The sequence below is a fragment of the Triturus cristatus genome, chromosome 9 (assembly GCF_964204655.1).
Source record: "Triturus cristatus chromosome 9, aTriCri1.1, whole genome shotgun sequence".
Classification (NCBI taxonomy): Eukaryota; Metazoa; Chordata; class Amphibia; order Caudata; family Salamandridae; genus Triturus; species Triturus cristatus.
This window is the reverse complement of record NC_140592.1, coordinates 1,179,744,174-1,179,766,263: the sequence shown is the minus strand read 5'-3', so window position 1 is coordinate 1,179,766,263 and position 22,090 is coordinate 1,179,744,174. Positions and strand designations below refer to the sequence as shown.

General features: G+C 43.6%; 1 protein-coding gene and 1 long non-coding RNA gene across 2 annotated transcripts in view; one reads left to right on the top strand and one right to left on the bottom strand.

Annotated features, from left to right (window-relative positions):
- LOC146799585 (uncharacterized) overlaps positions 1-14,675 on the bottom strand; it is a 315,625-nt gene extending 300,950 nt beyond the window's left edge. Inside the window, exon 1 of the long non-coding RNA XR_014969285.1 lies at positions 14,199-14,675. This is a non-coding gene — a long non-coding RNA (uncharacterized LOC146799585). The remainder of the gene's footprint in view (positions 1-14,198) is intronic.
- Positions 14,676-14,706: 31 nt separating this feature from the next.
- Positions 14,707-19,769, top strand: LOC146799584 (uncharacterized). The gene is made up of 5 exons (XM_085627896.1): positions 14,707-14,828; positions 15,566-15,680; positions 15,819-15,906; positions 16,025-16,118; positions 16,470-19,769. Exon 5 carries the CDS (start codon positions 17,868-17,870, stop codon positions 19,767-19,769), a length of 1,902 nt encoding a protein of 633 aa, XP_085484022.1. The 5' UTR covers positions 14,707-14,828; positions 15,566-15,680; positions 15,819-15,906; positions 16,025-16,118; positions 16,470-17,867.
- The last annotated feature ends 2,321 nt before the right edge of the window (positions 19,770-22,090 follow it).

Genomic DNA, 22,090 nt, shown 5'->3' with positions numbered 1-22,090 from the left:
TTCCCATAGAAGCCCATGTTGACACCAGAACATGGGCTTCTATGGGAATTCTCAAGGGCATATTATCAAGCCCATTATCGCCGCTTTAGCGGCAGTTTTCTGCCGCTAAAGCAGCGATAATTTTAACGCCGTTTCTTGATAATATGCCCCTTAGTTTTGATAGTATTCTTTAAACTCTTGTTCCGTGCCATTCCATATTATGAAGACGTCGTCAATGTAGCCGACCCATACAATTATTTTTTCCAATTAATTTTGATATTCCATGCTCCAGGCTATTGTCTTCTCCCACCAACCCATTGTGATGTTAGCATAGTTTGAAAAAGAAATGCCCATGGAAGTTCTGCATTTCTGTTTAACCCCTTCTGTGCCCATGACGAGCTGGACTCGTCATGGGCCGCGGTTGCGCTGTGCCCATGATGAGTCCAGCTCGTCATGAACCCCGCCCGCTAATGGAACGCCCGGCACAGGGCGGGGAAAGGGCGTGGCACACAAGGGGTTAAAGAGTTCTTTGTTGAAGAGAAATATGCTGTTAGTTAGACACATTTCAATCACTGACAGCAACATTTGTGTATATTTTAGTTCTGTTATCCGCCTCTGTTTAATCAAATAGTTGCATGCTTCCAACCCAATTTCATCTTTAATGGACGTATACAGAGAGACTACACCAATAGTTGCCAATAAGTATTTGTTGTTCCAACTGATCCCTGTTAGTATCCTCAGGAAGTCTCCTGTGTCCCTGATGTAAGAACTGAGGCTTTGAGCTATGGGTGCAAGAAGCTGATCCACATATTTGAATATGTTTTCATAAAGTGACTCACAATAGGACACAATTGGTCTACCAGGCAGATGATGGATTGTTTTATGGATCTTGGGTAGAAAATATATTGTTGGAATTAATGGCAAATCCTTAGTTAAAAATTGAAATTCATTATCACTTATAAGGTTGCTTCATGCAATTTCCACAATTTTCTAATTAGATCCAATGCCATCTCATTGATTGGGTTTGTTTGAATCTTGCAATAGCTGGTGGTATCACTTAATTGTCTATGTGTTTCCATCATATAGTCTTTTTTATCCATAAGCACAATGTTGCCCCCCTTATTGGCAGATTTTATAATAATTTCTTGATTTTCCATTAATCCTTTCATAGCTTCTCGTTCTCTGTAACTCAGATTTTCATTTTGTTTTGATGTCTGACTTTTGATATTTTGTCAAGTTCTCCAATAATGGCTTCCACAAAAAGATCACATTTATTGCCTGGGGATAAGGATGGACAATATTTTCATTTTCTTTTGAGCCCACTATCAAGTTGTTCATCAGTCTCTATGAATATATGTTCTAATATTTGTTCTTCTGTCACGTCATCGTCACTTAGATTGAACATAAAATCGAACATATTTTTTAAATCTGGAATTTGGTTGATACTTAGTTACAGATTGTGCTTCCTATGTACTTTGAGCCACAGTTGCATACAATGATGTATATGACATATTGAACGGTACAGGTAACTCTGGTAGGAGGAACTTGGGTACTATACCGAGGACATGTTAAAAAATATTAAATGCTGCATAAAACTTTAAAATGCATGAAGAACAATTATGAACTTAATAACACGCCACAGAAGTGACAACAGTTTAAATTCCCTTTTGTAAATATTGTAAATAAAGTTTCATTGAAAAATTGCACTACATTACCCACAATGCCACATAAAGGCAGATTGGGGTACAAATAGCGTATTAGCATAGGGACTCACTAACCTTGAACAAAGCCGCGGGAGGCTGAAACGCATTGGTGGATTGTTGCCAAATTAAATTTTGGAATTCTAAACTCCGGAGTGCAGCGTCCTTTGTATTTAAATTAAATTCAGGGCCTGGATCCTGCCCTTTCGTCTGAACCCGCTGCTGTGTGCACCAACGATCAAGGATCACATTGTGAACAATAGTCTCTAAGCTGGTTGTAAATCCATATTGCTTACCAGCACAAATATAATTTTCTAGGGCCCAAGTTAAAACCTTTGCATTAATACTTTACCAGCACTCTTGACTGGCAAATCAATTTAAAGCAATGTGGCGATAGTGACAGGGATTTTCCCTATCACCCTTCTTAAAAATCTGGGGGCATATTATCAAGCACGGCGTTAAAATTATCGCCGCTTTAGCGGCAGGAAACAAATGCTAAAGCGGCGATAATGGGCTTGATAATATCCCGCAGAGAATTCCCATAGAAACCCATGTTCACACCAGAACATGAGCTTCTATTGGAATTCTCTGCGACATATTCTCGAGCCCATTATCGCTGCTTTAGCGGCAGTTTTCTGCCGCTAAAGCGGCGATAATTTTAACGCCGTTTCTTGATAATATGCCCCCTGGACAGTTATGGACCAAGATCGGGATTCAGGTATCATATTTCTCACAGCTTTTAAAACTCTTGTAACAATTGTAACCCACAGGTCCATGTTGTTTTTATTGAAATCTATAAGAACGCCATCTGTGCTTAGTGCCTTGCCTTAGCAGATGAGCCATTCTTTATTGCCTCTGTGGCCTCCTGCAAAGTAAACACCAATATTCCATGCATACCATGGCTTCCCTTGTGGCATCAACAGAGGAAACCTCGCAACAAATGCAGCTAAAATGAGAAAGCGACAAATCTGTTATAAAATGAACTTCTGATGGGGAACTTTGATTTCTCTGAAAAAAGGAACCATTCACGATTTTTCTACTGCACTACAATCTTTCTCGGCAGTAGCAGCAAACACATCATCCAAAGCCTTATTCCTAATGACAGCTTCTCTTATCCTCACACAGGGGCATATTATCAAGAAACGGGGTTAAAATTATCACACCAGAACATGGGCTTCTATTGGAATTCTCCGGAACATATTATCAAGCCCATTATCGCCACTTTAGCGGCAGTATTCTGCCGCTAAACCGGCGATAATTTTTAACGCTTTTCTTGATAATTTGCCCCACAGTTCTTATAAGCTGCTCTGCATTGAACAATAAACTCCTTATTACAAGGCAAACTTTTCAGAACATGCTGGAAATTACAGCTCGCCAATTGGCTGGAACAATCAAACCATTTATACAACTTATTATGTTTTGGTCTGAGAAAGTAGCAATCATTTGTTAACAGTAAAACATGTTGTAAAAGGCCCTCAGATTTAAGCTGAGTTGCTATTGACCTTTCGGCATGAAATACTGCCATAATAAGAGATTGCAATCTCATTATAATGTTTGAGTCTATAGAATCCCACCTCAACCTAAATCTGCTGTCTTTGATGGATCCAATAAATGGTATCATGATGGGTGACCGCTAATGAGATGATGGGGCATAAGTGTTAAGTCATTATCAATGACAGGATGAAGAATATATGGTAAAATGAATCGTTTAAGATTAAAATGATATAGTCAATAATACTAGTGCAGGCTCAGCCAGTGAACGTAGGAAAGGGTAAGCCAACTGAGATCAGTGTTTCATGTGAGTTACTTCAGTTTCTTTCTGCAACTTTTACCTCGCTGATCTGGCTTATGGTGAAGTGGGACATGCTCCTTAAATAAACATTTTTCTGTGAGCATTTCTGAGTTCCCGTCTTTGCATTGAGTTCACTCGCTAAATTATTGGATATGCAAAAATACATTTTATTCCTGGGCGTAAAGTTGTGGTCATAGAAACTAATCATAAGAATATTATATAAGTTCATAATTAGAGCCTGATCGGCCATTTCACAAATTGCATTTTGAGTTCTACAAACGTTCTACAAAATGCTATTTGCAAATGTACGTATAGAATTTCCACCTCCACCGCTCGTATTTTTTCTGTCCGAAGATTTCCACCCGACTGTGGAGTTTTCGCACATGAAAGTATATGTTTTAGGAATTACTGTGGGAGGGACCAGAGAGTTGCTAGAAAATGGGGCATACTCACTAGTAAAGGGGAGGAGTTCATGAAGGACTACGGAGGGGTTAAAGGAGGGGAAGGGAGGAGTTCAAGGAGGGACTTGTACCAACCCACAAAAGAGCAAGCACATTGCTATTCACAAACTGCCCTTCTGAAGTTGCTAGACACACAGCGGTAGTAAATTTCTCCAGCATTCAGCTGAAGCAAATCCAGCACGACACATGGCCAACCACAGGTACTGCACATTCACAATCAATCCATCGATTAATCAATAAATCAATCAATCAATCAGATTATTTGTAAAGCGCACTACTCACCCGTGGGGGTCTCAAGGCGCTGGGGGTGGGTGGGATACTGCTACTGCTCGAATAGCCAGGTCTTGAGTAGTCTTCTGAAGGTTAGAAGGTCCTGGGTCTGCCGTAGGAGGATGGGGAGGGTGTTCCAGATCTTGGCGGCGAGGTGGGAGAATGATCTGCCGACGGAGGTCGCACTTCGGATGCGGGGGACAGTGGCAAGGGCGAGGTGGTGGAGCGGAGTTGGCCTTTGGGCTTTGGGGGTGTAGAAGGTGAGTCGTCTGTTGAGGTATGCTGGTCTGGTGTTGTGTAATGTCTTGTGTGCGTGGGTGAGGAGCTTGAAGGTGATCCTCTTGTTGATGGGGAGCCAGTGCAGGTTTCTCAGGTGGGGTGTGATGTGGCTGCGGCGAGGGATGTTGAGGATCAGGCATGCAGAGGCGTTCTGAATGCGTTGTAGTCGTTTTAGGAGTTTGTCCGAGGATTCCACGAAGAGGGCGTTTCCGTAGTCCAGCCTGCTGCTGACGAGGACTTGGGTGACCGTTCTTATTGTTTCGGTGGGGATCCACCTGTAGATCTTGCGGAGCATGCAGAGGGTGTTGAAGCAGGAGGATGAGACGGCGTTGACCTGTTTAGTCATGGAAAGAGTAGAGTCGAGGATGAACCCCAGGTTGCGTGAGTGGTCGGTGGGTGTTGGTGCTGCTCCCATTGAGGTTGGCCACCAGGAGTCGTCCCAGGCTGAGGGGATGGAGCCGAGGATGAGGACTTCCGTCTTGTCCGAGTTTAGCTTCAGACGGCTGTTCTTCATCCACTCGGCGACGGCTTTCATTCCTTCGTTGAGGTTGGTTTTGGCGGTGAGGGGGTCCTTGGTGAGGGATAGGATCAGCTGGGTGTCGTCGCGTAGGAGATGATGTTGAGGTCATGCAGTCGGGCGACGTGGGCGAGCTGGGCCATGTAGATGTTAAACAATGTCGGGCTGAGGGATGAGCCCTGGGGTACGCCGCAGATGATCTCGGTGGCTGTGGAGCGGAAAGGGGGGAGTCGGATGCTCTGGGTTCTGCCGGAGAGGAAGGAGGTGGTCCAGTCCAGAGCCTTGTCCCAGATCCCAGCGTCTTGGAGGCGTGTGCGTAGGGTGTGGTGGTAGACAGTGTCGAAGGCGGCTGACAGGTCCAGGAGGGTGAGGGCCACTGTTTCGCCATTGTCCAGCAGGGCCCGGATGTCATCGGTCGCGGCGATGAAGGCAGTTTTGGTGCTGTGGTTGCTGCGGAACCCAGACTGGGACGGGTCCAGGATGCTGTTCCCCTCGAGGCAGTGGGTCAGTTGTCTGTTGACAGTCTTTTCAATGACCTTCACAGGAAATGGGAGCAGGGAGATGGGTCGGAAGTTCTTGAGGTCCTTAGGGTCAGCTTTGGGTTTTTTGAGTAAGGCGTTGATCTTGCTGTGCTTCCAGCTCTCTGGGAAAGTCGCTGTTTCAAAGGAGATGTTGATGGCTTTCCGGAGATGGGGTGCGATGGTGGTGCTGGCTGTGTTGAAGATGTGGTGTGGGCATGGGTCTGACGGAGATCCGGAGTGGATGGTGTTCATGATTTTGATGGTGTCATTGTCGATTATGTTGGTCCAGGAGAGCAGGGGATTGGTGCAGATGGTGGCTGTGGGGGCGGAGGCCTCCGTGGCTGTCAGGGAGGTCGTGGCGTTAAAGCTGCTGTGGATGTCTGCGATCTTGCGATGGAAGAAGGTGGTGAGGGAGTCGCACAGGTCTTGTGAGGGTGGGATGTCGTTGGTGTTGGAGATGGAGAGTTCCTTCACGATGTTGATAAGCTCTTTGCTGTTGTGTGCATTGTTGTCTAGGCGGGCTTTGAAGGAGGCTCTTTTGGGGGATCTGATGAGGTGATGGTGTCTGTGGGTTGCGTTCTAGTGCGCTGCGTAGTTGTCCGGTGTCTGTTCACGTGCCATTTCTGGAACTTCTGCAAGTTTGCTTGGAGGCCCGGAGGTCCTCGGTGAACCAGCTGGATTTCTTGCTGGTGTGACTGTTGGAGGGTTTCTTGATCGGGGTGAGGGTGTTGGCGCAGTCGTCAATCCACTGCCTATGGTTGCGGGTGGCGGTGTCGAGGTCAGTGGGGTTGGCGGGTGGGCTCCGGACGAGGGTGGTGGTCAGCTGTTCTTCGGTGACTTTGCACCAGCAGCCGCAAGGGATCTGTTGGGAGCGGTGGCGCGTGGAGGGTTTCCGGAAGCTGAAGTGAATGCAGGGGTGGTCGGTCCAATGGAGTTCGGTGATGTGGCTGAAGGAGACGTGGGAGCTTGCGGAGAAGATGGGGTCGAGCGTGTGGCCTGCAGAGTGGGTGGGTGTCGTGACGAGCTGTCGGTTGGCGAGGTTGTTGATCAAGGTGGTGGAGTTGGTGTCGTTGTTGTTCTCGAGGTGGAAGTTCAGGTCCCCAAGGAGGATGTAGTCTGTGGAGGCGAGGGCGTGCGTACTGACGAAGTCGGCGGTGCAGTCGCTGAACTGTGGCCGGGGTCCGTGGGGTCTGTAGACAAGAGTTCCTCTGAGGGTGGGGTTGGGGTCGGAGTGGATCTGAAAGTGCAGGTGTTCGGCGGTGCTGAGGGTGTCATCGGTGTTGGTCTAGACTCTGAGGGTGTTCCTGTGGACGATGGCGATTCCTCCTCCTGTTCCATTGGTGCAGTCCCTGCGGGTGATCTTGTAGCCGTCTGGGATGGCTATGGCGATGTCGGGTGCCAAGGAGGCGTTCATCCAGGTGTCCGTGAGGAAGGCGACATCTGGGGAGGTTGAATTCAGTAGGTCCCAGAGTCCAACAGCGTGTTTGCGGGCGGAGCCGGTGTTGAGAAGGATGCATCTGAGGAGCCCACGCATGCCATTCCTGCCTAGGAATGCGCGGGCTCCAGCGCATGCGCAGTTCCCAGAAGAAGACGCGCTGGAGAAGGATCGAAGCACGGGGACGCTGCCGATAAGGTAAGGTTACTTACCAATTGCTTTTGTAATGTATTTAAGACAGACGGGAGGCGGGCGGGCGGCCAACTTCTGTTATGCCCCGAGTGTGCGGAGATTTGCCCTGTTTCCCCGTCTATTATCGCTGAAGGCGGAAGGGCAAATCTCTGCACATTCCGTGGGCGGAACGGAGTTGTCCGCCCACCCTTACTTAATAGCATAAACAAAATCAAGGAAATAAATACTGGCCAAAGTCCAACTACCAAAAACACAAATATGTCAAAAACATTACTTCATAAACAGAATGACTTAAAAAAAAAAAAAAAGTAATGTGAGCTCAGTCTTGGAAAAAGTTTGTTGTGCATCCCTAAAGAGCGTATGTTAATGTTGCAATTACATAAAATATTGACTTGCCCTTAACAGAAATTTGAGGCATGTTAAAGGAGGCTTGATTAATTGATTTAAAAATTCTACACCTAACTACCTCCTCAGAGGATACAAAATTAAGAAAGCTTAAAAACATACATACTTGTTGGACTTGGCCCTCTCTGTGTGGTCACCCCTAAACGTTTTGCTGTCACCTCTCCTGCTCTTCTGAATTCATTGTGCAATAGTCTGCTAGCCAGTGCTAAAGTGCTTGTGCTCACTCCCCTAAAACGTGGTGAAAAGGGCTTTTCACCTAATAGGCACATTTAATTTACCCATAAGCTCCTAGTAAGTGGTACTACATATACCCAGGGGCTATAAATGAAATGCAACTCGTAGATCTGCAACACACATTGTGCCACCCACTAAATAGTCTTTTAAAACATGTCTCAGGCCTGCCACTGTGCTCTGTAGTGAGTTATAAACTGCATTTTGAACTGGCAAAATAAACATACTACCAGACAAACCTTTCTTTTTAATACTTATAAGTCACCCGTAAGGTAGGCCTTAAAGTTTCATAGGGCATCTGTGTTTATTTTTTACATGTCTTGGTAATTAAAAACTCCTAAATTAGTTTTTGCTACTGTAAGACACCATGAGACCGGAAGCGTCTGGATTACGCAACAAATCCACTTTTGCCCTCCCGCATACAGCATTCCCAAGAACATTATTGCATTTGCACATGCTGTACTGTCCTCTCTCAATGTCCTTGAAAAAAAGCACGTCTACATCAAGAGAAATATCTAGCAAGAGCAAAGAAAAGCAATTTCTACATTGAAAGACCAACAAGTAGCGGTTATTAAGCCAGCCGATAAGGGTGGGGCAGTAGTCATCTAGTCCCAGCAGGCTTACTTAGCAGAAGGAAGAAGCCATGAACAGAATCCACGATGGTATCGACGAATTCCACAGGACCCTACCAATGAGGTTGCCCATGAAATTTCTAATGCAGTCACGCAGGGCATTGATGACAGAATACTAGGACCTAAGGAATCTAAGTATTTGATAAAAAAACACCCGAGGACTCCTGCACTTTATTTCCTCCCGAAGGTGCACAAGGAAGCAACCATCGTGTCCGGGTGCGATTCCATTTTGGAACCAGTATTCAAATATGCCGATGTGTTCTTAAAGCCATTCCTCCAGGACGTTCCATCATACCTACGTGACACTATGGATTTTATAAACAAGATTGAAGGCTTCCCTTTTGATCCAGATGCACACTTATTGGTCAGAATGGATATATCATCTCTATACACACAGATCCCCCAGCAAGATGGACTCGAGGCCATGGAGTCATTTTTGGAATCCAGACCCAGACCACACCGGGTACCCACAGAGTTCATTATACAATTGGCAACAATAGCACTACGGCGTAACATTTTCAAATTTGATGACAAATGTTTCGGCTAGAGCAAAGGAACCACCATGGGTAGTCCCTTTGCGCCGGAGATGGCGATGATGTACATGGCTGAATACAAGCAACTATTTGTGTACCAGGACAACCCTTACATTGCCAACATCAAGCAATGGTATAGATACATCGACAATGTGTGGTGGCTATGGGAGGGACCGGACACAACCTTGAAGGAATTCCATACATGGTTGAATGAGTGGAGCCCAGATATAAAATTCAGTCTGGAATACAGCAACAAAAATCTCCCCTTTTTGGATGTCGAGGTAAGAGCAACACCAAGCGGATTTATCACCACGCTCCACACAAAACCGATAGACAAAAACAATGCTCTCCATTACAGGAGTTATCATCCTTCAATCCTTAAGAACAATTTGCCTTATGGGCAATTTTTATCGTATTAGGCGCAATTGTTCTACACGTGAGGACTTTGAGCTACATGCTGAGTCATTGGTCAACAAACTTAAGGAGAGAGGATATCCCCAAAAAACTTCTGAGAAATTCTTTAGAAAGAGCTTGGTTCACTCCAAGGGAACACTTGCTGATAAAGAAAACCAAGACTCCAACTGAACGGATTGTCTGTTTCTCAACATTTGATCCACACACAAATCCCGTTAAAAAGATAATTTGCAGTAACTGTCACCTTTTTGAGGGAACCATACCAAATATAGGGCTTCCACTATTTGCCCTTAAAAATAATCAAAACATTGGACAACAGATCATCAGCTCAGCAGGAACTCCGAAGAAACCATCCAAGTTACGAACAATGTTATATCTTCAACCCATACAAGGTCATCACAAATGTGGGACATGTTCGGGCTGTGATTCCACAGTTGAAGGAACCCTGTTCACGGATGGACAAAGACACTGGCGCCACAATGAGTTCACAAACTGTAAATCTAAGAACGTGGTGTATGCTATTACATGTCCATGCAAAAAAACTTACATCGGAAAAACCAGCCAAGAAGTACGCCAGCGCATAGTGCAACACCGCTCACGCCTTAAGAACAACATCATGATGGCCCCTATGGTCGAACAGTTTGTGTCCCAAAAGCACACACACAAGGATTTTAACTGGACTGTTTTGTCACTGATAAAGTAAAACATCAAAAAAGGAAGGGACCCTGAAATACTGTTAGCCCAGAGAGAAGCGTTTCTCATTATGAAATTTGACACAGCGCTTCATGGTTTAAATGAAATCTCCGAAATCACAAAACTGTAGTTGGGAAGTTCGACATTCAAGCTACAGGGCCCACAATCCACCAGTCCACATGACCTTTGTTCTCAAGCCTGGCTAACAAACCAGCTGGAGCTAGGAACACCCCCTGTCAGCTTCAGTAAGGATTTTTAGCCCGATGGAATAAGACATGCTTTCTCGCCCCCGCGATTATTCCCAGGCAAGTGACACCGTGCATACATGCACAGATGCATGCGGAAAATCAAGCCGCACTAATGTAGTTGTCCAGACATAGCAGTGAGCCTTTACTATCTACAGGGACGCGGAACAGACTTATGTTCATGGATCCCAGCGAGGCAGTAGCTATAGAATTAGAGCGACTCCTAGTCAGCCCTTAAGGTACTAAACGGTCTAATTTTCAAAAGCTTGAGAATCCAATCTTTGCATACGCTGTCCCACTAAAACATAGCATATCTGACCAAAGTAATTAACACATAGAGAGTCTGCCTAAACTCAAGCACCCGCAGGGTAAGAATATTTTATTCTAGGTTTTGCCAACGTACTTTCATGCAACACCCCGCTAATGAATGTAACCCCATCTCTAACTCACAGGCAGGACAGCAGGCAAGAGCCTGAAAAAGAGACATTGTCCGCCTAGTGTTTAACTTCAAAATGAGGACTGGTCAATTGCTTTGTGCTTCTACTTGTTATTTGTGTGCTATATGATTATTGCACTTTAATGTCTCTTGGCATTGTTACATTTGATGTGCTACTGATTTAGTTTGAATATGGGTATAAAATGAGCTATGTATGATGCTACTCCATCTAAGTGTTGTCCACTCTAAGACATGCACAATGGAGTCTGATTGCTTTTTGTACAAATGTTATAACATAAGCTGAATAAAGCTTTGGCGCCTTTGAATTGACGGTCTAAGGTGTCCACCAAACTTATGGTTAATAGTCTTCCTGGACATATTGTTTGTTTTTTACTTTTAGAAAGTTGGCATTTTCCTGACCTAGCCACTTTTGCACCTCCACAAGTATCCTGGGTCACATGACTGTGAATGGCGCTGCTGTTCGGGTTTATGTATTTCTGCTAGATAGGGCGACATAGGGGACTAGGTGTAGGCAGGACAGACAATTCTGAATAAGACAAACAACTCCTCATGGACCTCTATTTCTTTCTTCGAGAATTAATCTAAGCATGGGTTAGTCACTTCTTATGATACATGTATGTTTTATACTTAGGTACACAAATACATAGTCCTTGTATTAATTATAAAAAATATTTCCCAGGAGAAGGCCTATCCGTATTTAGAACAATCCTATTATCAGGATTGGAATCAAGGTGCAACATACCAAAATCATGGCAGAAATAACAGAAGAACTGTCATTAATTTCTCAGACACCTATTCGTCCGATTCAGATACTGATAACTTCCAAGGTCCAGATGAGCCCCAATATAACTATAGACCAAATAGAGGAAGACAGACAAACCAACAATCCTACAGAGGTCGGTCTCCTTTTTTATATCGAGGCCATTACCAAGGGAGAGCAGGACGTTGGGGTCAGAACAGAGGGAATCAACAACCACCAATGGCCCCTCCACATCCTCAACACCCCCAACCTTACCTCAAAACTCGCAACCAACAGTATTGGAGGACATAGTCAGATTAGCTCCACACCATACGACCAAGGACGACACATTACCCATTTTTGATCTTTCATCAGAACATCTTACGCAAGATGAGAAAAACCTATTAGGGAAAGGTCTCTCCTTTGTACCCAGCACTGGTCCAAAATCATTCAAATTACATGAAGATATCTATTCCTTTTTTAGAAAGATTAGACTTCGAAAGTTTTTCATAGACAGACCATTGGAAGATGGAGAGGAAAATCTCTCCTTGTGCGAACCACCATCTAAATTTACACCTACCCTTGATATGGTAGGATCTGAAGTAGAAATCTTTGAAAAAACTGTATTAAAGGAAATATCAAAAGTAATTAAAATTCCTCCTTACAAACAACACAACCTAACATCTTCAGATCACATAGCTTTGAAAAAAATCAAAGACAATAAGAATATTGTCATCAAACCTTGTGACAAAGGTGGAGGGATTGTAGTTATGGACCAGACTAAATACAATGAGAAAATTCTTGCCATGCTAGCCATTACAGAGCACTATAAGAAGTCTCATCCTAGGGAGTTAGTAAAACTAAAGGACACTATTTTAAACATCACTACAAGAGCTTTGGAACTAGGATCAATTTGTCAGCAGGAATACCAATTTTTGAATAAACCCTGTCCTATTACTCCAGCACTATATGGAGTTCCTAAAACTCACAAAAATGTCATAGATCCGCCTCTACGACCTATCGTCTCCACGATTGGATCAAGTACAGAACCCCTCTCCAAATACGTCGATACTTTTTTGTGTCTCCTCACTAAAAACTATGACTCTTACATCCGAGACACTGGGGATATTATAGAGAAAATTGAAGGTATGCAATTCGACCAACAGAGGGACATCTTAGTAACGCTTGACGTTGAGGCCTTGTACACCAATATTCCTCAGCGTCAGGCGTTACAGGCAGTAGAATCGCTCCTCAATAGAACCCCGGGCACTAGACCTGATGCTTTCATACTACAGTGCCTGGAAATAGTTCTCTTAAACAACTATTTTGAATTCAACAACTCTACATACCAACAAGTGAAAGGTACTAGTATGGGAGCATCATGTGCTCCTAGTATCGCGAACATCTACATGGGAGAGTGGGAACGCACTCACATTTTCAATGAGGCAGCCCCCTACTTTGAAAATGTCAGCGTCTGGAAACGTTTCATAGACGATATTTTCTTTGTGTGGAAGGGTGATAGCAACACACTCAAAGATTTCATTGAATGGTTAAACATCAGTGATAGTAATCTAAAGTTCACCTCACACTCCAGTCGGACAGAAGTAGAGTTTCTTGACATAGTGATTCGGGGTACAGAAGAAAGCATATCAGTGAGTTTTTTTCGAAAACCCACAGCAAAAAACACTATCTTGCAACATCAGAGCTTTCACCCCACATGCCAAAAAGACTCCATACCCTTTGGGGAATTTCTCAGAATTAGACGGAATTGTACCTCGTTACAGGATTTCCACCTCCATGGAGATGCTTTAAAAACTCGCCTGTTAGCTAGAGGTTACCCCCACCGATTAGTAAGGACAGCTTTTAAAAGAGCCAAATATTACAATCGAGATGCCCTTCTGAAGGGTCAGACACGTACTCCCAAAGAACAGATAGTATGCGTCATTAATCATTCCCAATTGAACTACAAAATTAAAAACATTATCAATAAGAACTGGAAAATTCTCAATGTACATGAGGGACAAGCACTCCCTCCACCTATCATAGCATACAGAAGGAATAAAAACCTACGCGATATGTTAGTACACACGAGGCAAGACCCTTGCAAAAAGGGCCAACAGACTACTCTTACAGGACTACCCCAGGTGTTGGAGAATCACAAGTGTGGATCCTGTCATGCCTGTAATACGGCCATAGTTACAGACACCATCACTTACCAGGGAAAAACTTACAAACTTAGAGACCTGAGCAACTGCAGAAGCAAAAACATTATCTACATCATTCTCTGCCCATGCGAACTGGCATACATAGGGGAAACAAGTAGAGAATTTCGGATCAGATACAGTGAACACAAGTCGGCCATAAAAACTAAGAAAATGTCAGCACCAATGGTCACTCATTGTTTGGATAAACACCATGACGAACAAGAACTTCGCTGGTGTATTTTGGAAAAGATTCATGCTAAACCAGGCCAATCAAATGAAATTTCTCGCAAACGTAGAGAAACTTTCTGGATTTTTTCACTAGATAGTGTGAAAAGAGGACTGAATGAAGAAATTATATGGAACGTTACGAATTAGTAGCCCTAGCACTGTACATGTGAAATCAGGCTTACTGTGCTTAACCATCTGTCTTATACATTTTGGTCCAACTTGTGGAGATGGGTATTCAGCATTAACTACTGAGGAAGGTGCTTTGACTTACCTTTTCATACATGTAGGAGCTAGGTGTTTTTCGGGACATTCTATATGGTCTAGCCTCCTTTTAATTAGCTGTCCTTGTGTTACACCATTCACATCAGGATCTATGGTCCAGTTACTCCCGACATTGGCCAGAAATATCCAACACATTAGCCAATTTTCTTTTCCTTTCCTGGTACTATATATTGACCTTTGGGGTGGCTAGTAAAAGTATCCCCAGTCAACACACAAATTAAAAACCAGCCCGTAGTTCCCAAATGTTTTGGCAAATACATGTACGCCTTTTATGGAGTCTCTATGGTCTCGACGATCGAAATAATAACCTGACACATTATGTGCAAGCTTAGGGTGGAAATTATCGATGTAGAACTTTTTTCCTCTTTCGTAGTCTTATTTCTATATCTATTATGTGGCTCTCGGATAATATTCTCAAGGTAGACCCGTATCTTCAAAGTCCTCTTTTCCTTGCTCTCCATGTATCTTTGACCTCACGTTTTGGTCACGTAAAGCCTGTACGCATGCGCGTCCCCCTATAACTAGACAGGCTCGGGCGTCTAAAATCCTGTACGCCCCGGAAAGCCGTTGAACACGCCGCTGGTGACGCTGCAGAAAAAGAGACTGTCTAAATTAAAAGGTGAGTCTGAGGGCACTTTTGGAGGCAGTAGCACCCATTTTGTAAAATTAGTATTACGACTTTGTGAAGTCTACCGGTGCCATCTGAGTACATCTGACCGCGTCGGTACCCTCTTGCATAGTTTCGCCTTTTTTGCATTTTGGTGACTGTATCGCCATTGGTCACTGCTCATGTTTGTGCATAACCACGATGTCGTTAGTAAAGGTTGATTTTATGAGCACTCTGCATTTTTATCAAAACACCCGTACAATTTAAAAAAAATATATATAGTTATGACAACTCGCTTACTAATGTCGGACCCTGTACTCCGATCAAAGTATCCATTTAAGTAAGATATATATAGCTACAGCGACCCGTTTATTATAAATCGTACAACTTTACACTGTGGCGGCTATATCGTCGCGTCTCTGGCGTTTCTTCACGAAGAGTATCACGTTAGTAAGGTGGTGCTTCCTTCTTCAAAAACTTAGTATCTGTACAAATACAATGCTCCTGTACACCATTAGCAATATTCTTACATATGCTGTTCCCACGAAGACCAGTTAGTTTTTTCTAGTTCCCATTAACAAATATGGGAGTCACGCAACATGAGTCTAGGAGGTATTTAAATAGCGTATAAGTTCAGTTAGAAACTATACAACCTGTTAACTGCTTGAAAATTCAGTGCTATAAGTCAATAAGGCAGATGCGGAGGTATATCATCTTACTCCTATTTTTACTATATCCTTTACCCCTAGGGAGAAATGTGCCTTTGAAGAGCGCTAAGGTTCTAACCTTCCGATTCTCTTTCCATTATTTCGAAAATGGGGATGAACATTGAAACGCATGCTTGTATATTCATTTGACATTCAAGTGAGTACCTGACAATCTTGAACCCTTTTCTTGAGCCAACTTTATTGTGCTTCTAAATTATAGCACCGATAGATACTATACCTCTAGAAATATATACTTTGAATGCTCACTGTTTGGCTATTGTCTCTATATCCTTAGACCTTTAAACGTGTCAATGCACAGGAAACCGTCACGCTTTCCACAACTAGAGCCGTAGAAGAAAACTTAAGCCTCGTTTACTTATTAGGTAAACACAATCTATATTATAAATTCTTTTGAGGCTGTTTTGTCGACAAATACTTATCCCGCAGATTACTCCAATCGTTGTATTTTTTTATTTATTTTTTATTCTTCATTTCTTGCAGGATTTATATTTACATTTGCGCACTACGGATCTAATGTGTTCAATTTAGCCTGCTGATTTCTGGTCCTTGAGGGTATACCTCTCAATGCCAAATAGTAAGAAGACTTATATGTGCAACTATTTGATCATAATTCCTTAACTTTAGAAGTTCCTTGGTATACCTACTTGCTCTTGACACACAGTGGATCATCTTGGGAATAATCTTTCCTTTTTCTTCTTTTCCGTATATCTTCTCTGGAATTTTTTTTAAAAACCCACTTATTGTCTGTTTCAAAATTAACATGCACTATATCTGTTTATAGGTGTGGTATCTCTTTCCTTCCTTTAAGTCACATATTTAAATAGGTCTGATACACCGTTCTTTAGACACTATGAAATGTATGCTGTGTTAGCATGGGTTAATTGAAAATTGAAATACACATATTATTTCATTGTTACCTTTTTAGGTACTCCTACTCTGTATTAAGTTGATGACACTGTACCTTGGTTGGGCGAGGTCCTGATGAAGGTGGTCCCTGTCTGTTCAAATCCACCAAAACGCGCGTAGACCACGTGCGTCCCATTCTGTTTATGTTGTCGCCATCTACAAACTAAACATTGGAGATACCGCCACATTCTGATGTTCCCAGTACCCTTTAAGTACATGTGTTTTGTATGAGTGTGAATGAGCAAGAGTGGTCAGTATGTTTGGGAATGGTTTGTGTCATGCTGAGTAGGTTGTAGTTGTTCTTTTATATAAATTGTATAAAAAATACCTTTCAAAAAAATACATGTGTTCTCTAAAGTAAAATGATTTGCACTGTTTTTTAGAAAGAATGGAGATTAATGTTCAATGGTCAGATAAAAAGTATAATTTATGATCAACCAACAAAATAAAAAGAAATATTTTTTATAATTAATACAAGGACTATGTATTTGTGTACCTAAGTATAAAACATACATGAATCATAAGAAGTGACTAACCCATGCTTATATTAATTCTCGAAGAAAGAAATAGAGGTCCATGAGGAGTTGTTTGTCTTATTCATTGTTGTACTTTCCCCTCTCACTCCGGACCTTACATGTGCATAGAGGGGGTCCCTTTATTTACAAGAGGAAAGACAATTCTGCCTGGATTGCTGGGGTTGTAGCTGTTGCTGGCCTCACTTACATCTCAAAGGGCTGCCTCCAGGACACACAGAAAGGAACCTGATACTAGTTTTTGTCACCCCAGACTTCTTGGAGCATTGACCAAGGAAGGGATGAACTTTCCAGAACCTGATGTGGGGGTGACCTAAAATATTCCTCCACTTCAAATGCTTGGACCAGGTATACATATTGGGCCCACAGAACATTTCTTCAGTATACTTCTGGACCTGTGGAAGACTTCAGTAGGACTGCCTGGGGCCCCAGAAGTCTGCCTTGCATGCAGAGGACGGCCCTGCTGCTACCAGAGAACAGCCCTCCTGCTTGAGCCCTGTCTTGCCCCCTAGAGGACAGCCCTGCTGCTTGAGGTCTACTTTGCTGCTGAACCCATGACTACCAGAGTGATTGCATAAGGCTTGCTGGCCTCTTGTGTGAGTTACAAGGAAATAACAAGCTCTGGAGACCTTAAACCATGTACCTGGCCTTTGTTTCAGTAAGTCTTCACCCACAAGCCATGCCCCTGCCAGGTCCTGGACCCTTGGAAGCGATTTTAGAGTTTCTGCTCTTGCCCAGCTCTAAAACATGGGACTTAAAAAAAAGTTTCACCAAAAAGTGGCCTGAGAGAAGATAGGAAGCGAACCCAAACAGGGCCGGAGCAAGATGGCCGCCGGCTGATCGCAAGGAGAGCTGCTGATGGGCTCTCTCCCCAAGTGTATTGAATGGCCGCTATGCTGACATACAACTACCTGATTAGACGAGTGCTGCTGGGGTGGAATCGCAGTGGCGCTGGGCAGAGACTGAGAGGATTGCTGCTAGCGGTATCGGTGAGCTCCCACTCAGAGGGTAGTGCACATTGCAGAAACGCCGATCAAGCAAGCGCGATGGCTCCCAGAATCATTAAGCTGAAGGAGGGATCAACCTCGGGAGCCACAGGAGTCTCGGCAGGACTTGCAGCGGGACGTAGCTCAGCTCAACTTCACGGAGGAAAGAAAATAGATGAGGCTGGTCTGAAGGTGCGGGACGGAGTTTCGGATGGGCGGAATAAAATACGAGTGTCTCACTCAGAGGCTGCTTCGCGCCAGCCCTCTGTCGCAGAGGTCTTTTTACCTGCTCCGGTGGGTCATGATGAAGATGCTGGGGGCTTTGGGCTATCAGAGGATGCTGCCGAGTTTAATTTTCTCCCGCCTCCAGGGGATACAATGTTGCCACCAACACAGAGCCAGCTGGATTCGGAGCCAGGAGAGACGGTGGCAGGGGCTGAGCATCGGAGATCTCAAGAAGCACAAGAAGCCGTCTCAAGTACTGCTGGCTTTGCTGGGAATAAAATACCCGATTCTACAGGTAATCTACTTGGGGCAAAGCCAAAGAAAAAAGGTAAAGACAATTTATTAATTTTAACTCCTGATGCTACTAAACTGACACGGTTTCAGAGAGGGGGAATTAGCTTAAAATCAACATCTATGTGGTCTAAACCTACTTTTGGATCTCCAGAGGGAGATAAGTTTTATTCCCTAACTGATGACACCAATGATTGTTTTCTCAGTGAGGGCAACTCAAATGATGATACTGACTCAGGGGAGCTTTCTTATCCTTTAGATGGGCAGCGAAATAAAACCCTCACCCAAAAACGTAAAAGCAAAGTAAGACCCAGCTCTACCAAATTACATACAGCCAGAGTCCGCAAATTAAAATGGGACTACTCTTCTACTAGTCAAGTCTACGACGATAAATATACAGAGGCACTAGCCCATGGGTATACAGCTAACTCTGCTAATGCTAATGCTGCGAATGGAATTACAGAAGCAGCTGAGCCTCCTTCACTCGATTTGGTGTACTCCACATTGAAACAGATGCAATGGGAGGCCAGGCGAGAGAGTCGTATGGCACACCAAGCAACTAAAAAACTGCAGGGGGCCCTCCGAAAAGTGAATAAAGCATGTACTGACATTGCAGAACGGGTAACTCAAGCTGAAGCAAGAACTGTAATTTTGGAGGAAGATGTTGGGAGACTACAACAACATAGGGAGACACAGGATAAACAAGCAGTAGATGTGCTCGGGAAGCTTGAAGATTTTGAAAATCGGCAGCAGAGAAATAATGTTAGACTGCTGAGACTTGCGGAAAAAATTGAAGGAGACGATATTAGATCTTTTGTTGTGAATCTCCTGAGGGGAGCATTTCCAGAACTTTCCCAATGGAATTGGCATCAGGATGTCCAGCGGGCACACCGCTTTCCGATGACACTGAAGAAAAACAACGTACCGGACCAACGGCCTAGGGTAGTACTAGTCTATATAGGTAATTTTCTTTTGCATCAGGCAATAATGGACAGAGCAAGGCCAGACGCCAAGCGGACATATGAGGGACACACATTCTTTGCTCGCCCAGATTTATGTCATGTCACGGTAGAAAGAAGGTGGAGGCTCCGGCAAATGATATCCCCTTTTCAGGAGATTGGCTGCAAAGCATTTCTACTGTTTCCAGCGCGCCTCAAAGTTATTACAAGCGGGAAGGTGCGAGTTTTTATGTCAGAGATAAAGGCACAGGAGTACCTGCAGGAGCTTAGAGAAGCTAAAGGAAGGATCGGGACTATAAGGACTCTTCAGGGAGGGCCGTCCTAGGCGGAAACCCTCTAAAGAGCTTTCCTTTAAGAAATTTTTCTTTTTCTCCCTTTTTTCTTTTTCTCCTTTCCCCTTTATTTTTGGTAAGACTTGTGAGATAATACAGAACAGTACTTTGTTTTAAATGTTGTAAATGTGTCTCAACACTGATCTAGTAGTTAGCGGATTTTGGGGGGGAATTTCTCAGCAGCTCGAGCGGTGAGATACGGCTGCCACACAAGGGTCATTGCTGAACCTACTTGCTCGTAAGGGGTATGGGGGAGGGTGGGGGTGGGGGGAGGGTCACTAGGAGGGAGGTGGGGAAGGGGGACACAGAGAGGGGATAGAGGGGCAGCACTGTATTTGAGGAATATTTTGAGAAAGGGGAAACTGGAGATGCTTGGTTGATTTATAAAAGTTATGACGGTAGATTTCAAACATATAATAAAGGGAATTTCATGGATGATAAACTATTTCTGAACAGCTAATGAATATACGAATTATATCAATGAATATATGCGGTTTGAACGATCAGTTCAAGAGACAAAGAGCAGCAATAGTGGTAAAAAATCTTAAGGCAAATATTGTATGCCTGCAGGAGACTCATATCGAAGGTGATAGAGGGAGTATTATGGAACAACTAGGGTATAGGCTCATCGCGAACACAAAACAGGGTGGTAGAATAAGAGGGGTGGCTATCCTTTCTCGGCGTGGGGATATTCTTTTTAAAAGACATCAAGCTGACAGGTGGGGCCGTTGGGCTATGGTTGAATGTACGTGTCAAGGGGTTACTTTTACTTTGTGCTCAGCGTATGGGTCGACTGGGGACGATCCAGAGCTTCTTCAATTTCTGGATACTGAACTTACATTATGGCCAACCCCCATTATATTATGTGGTGATCTTAATCTTAATGGTTTGGGAGGACTTTGGGGGGAAGTGGGCCATAAATACTCGGGACGAAAACGAAAGGTCTATAAACTTAGTGCAGAATAATGGTCTCACTGATGTTTGGACCAATCTAAGGCCTGATGACCCAGGAAGTACATTTTTTTCAGCTCCTCATAAAATAGTTGTCCGATTAGACTACTTCTTTGTCTCGCATCAGGTGCTTTCAAACTGTAAAATAGAGAAACATCCAAGGGTGATATCAGACCATAATCCCTTAATATTAACAGTAACTTTTACTCGGATAGAGAGAGAAAAACGGACGTGGACATTTGAAAGAAAACTTTTAAAGGATCAAGAATGTGTGGTATATATAAGAAATTGGATAAAGGAGTTTTGGGATATTAATAGGGGTAGCACAAGTTTGGGGATTGTATGGGATGCATTTAAGGCCGGGGTGAGAGGAGAGACGCTGAGTTTTAGTCTATACCAGCAGAAGAAAGAGGCGCAGCGATAAAGACTACTTTATCAAAATTTAATCGAAGTGGAAGAGGAGCTAGCAGCAGCTTTGACACTTGGCGTCGCCACAGACAATATACAGTTAAAACTAGCAAACACTAAGGCGGAGGTTGGAGAAATCACTGCAGCTAGGGCAGCTGAAAGATTTCTTAGCAAGAAGGAGGTATGTTACGAATATAGTGAACAAGTTGGATCAGTCTTGGCAGCGCGATTGAGACAAAAAAGTACTGCAGGAGAGATCCTCGAAGTTTTAGATGCCAGTGGAAATCTAGCTAGGGATATATCGGATATACGTGAAGTATTTCGACAATATTATGAAAGACTATACTGTAAGGAACAGCGAGATGAGGAGAGTCTGATTTTAGAATATTTGAGAGATATACCTATACAATGCATACCATCTGAAGATAAGGAAATGCTTGAAACCCTATTGACTATGGAGGAGGTTTATGGTGCAATTAGCAGCCTCCCCTCTGGTAAGGCAGTTGGCCCAGACTTGATTCCAATGGAATTTTACAAAACTTTTCTTAATGTAATTGGGCCAGATTTAATAAATACTGTTCAACAAGCTCAGAAGGGGAACTCGATCCCTAAGTCTTGGGCCGGGGCGGTTATTACTATTTAAAAAAAAAAAAGGGGAAACCACCTAGTGAGCCGGGCTCTTACAGGCCAATCACAATAATGAATAGTGATACTAAAATAGTATCTAAGGCCTTGGCGACTCTTTTAAACTATGTCATTGGAAAGGTGGTTCATCCGCGACAACATGGGTTCATTTCTGGGAGGGGAACTACTGATCATATACGCAGGGTCATAACATTGTTTGACGCTGCAGAGGCCTCAGGAGACCCTATGGCTTTAATATTGCTAGACGCAGAAAAAGCTTTTGATAGGGTCTCCTGGGGCTATTTATGGACGGTTTTGAAATGGTATGGCT

What these genes read in the sequence shown, in the direction of transcription:
- LOC146799584 (XM_085627896.1), top strand. Translation starts at nt 17,868, where the DNA reads ATGGCCGCTATGCTGACATACAACTACCTGATTAGACGAGTGCTGCTG.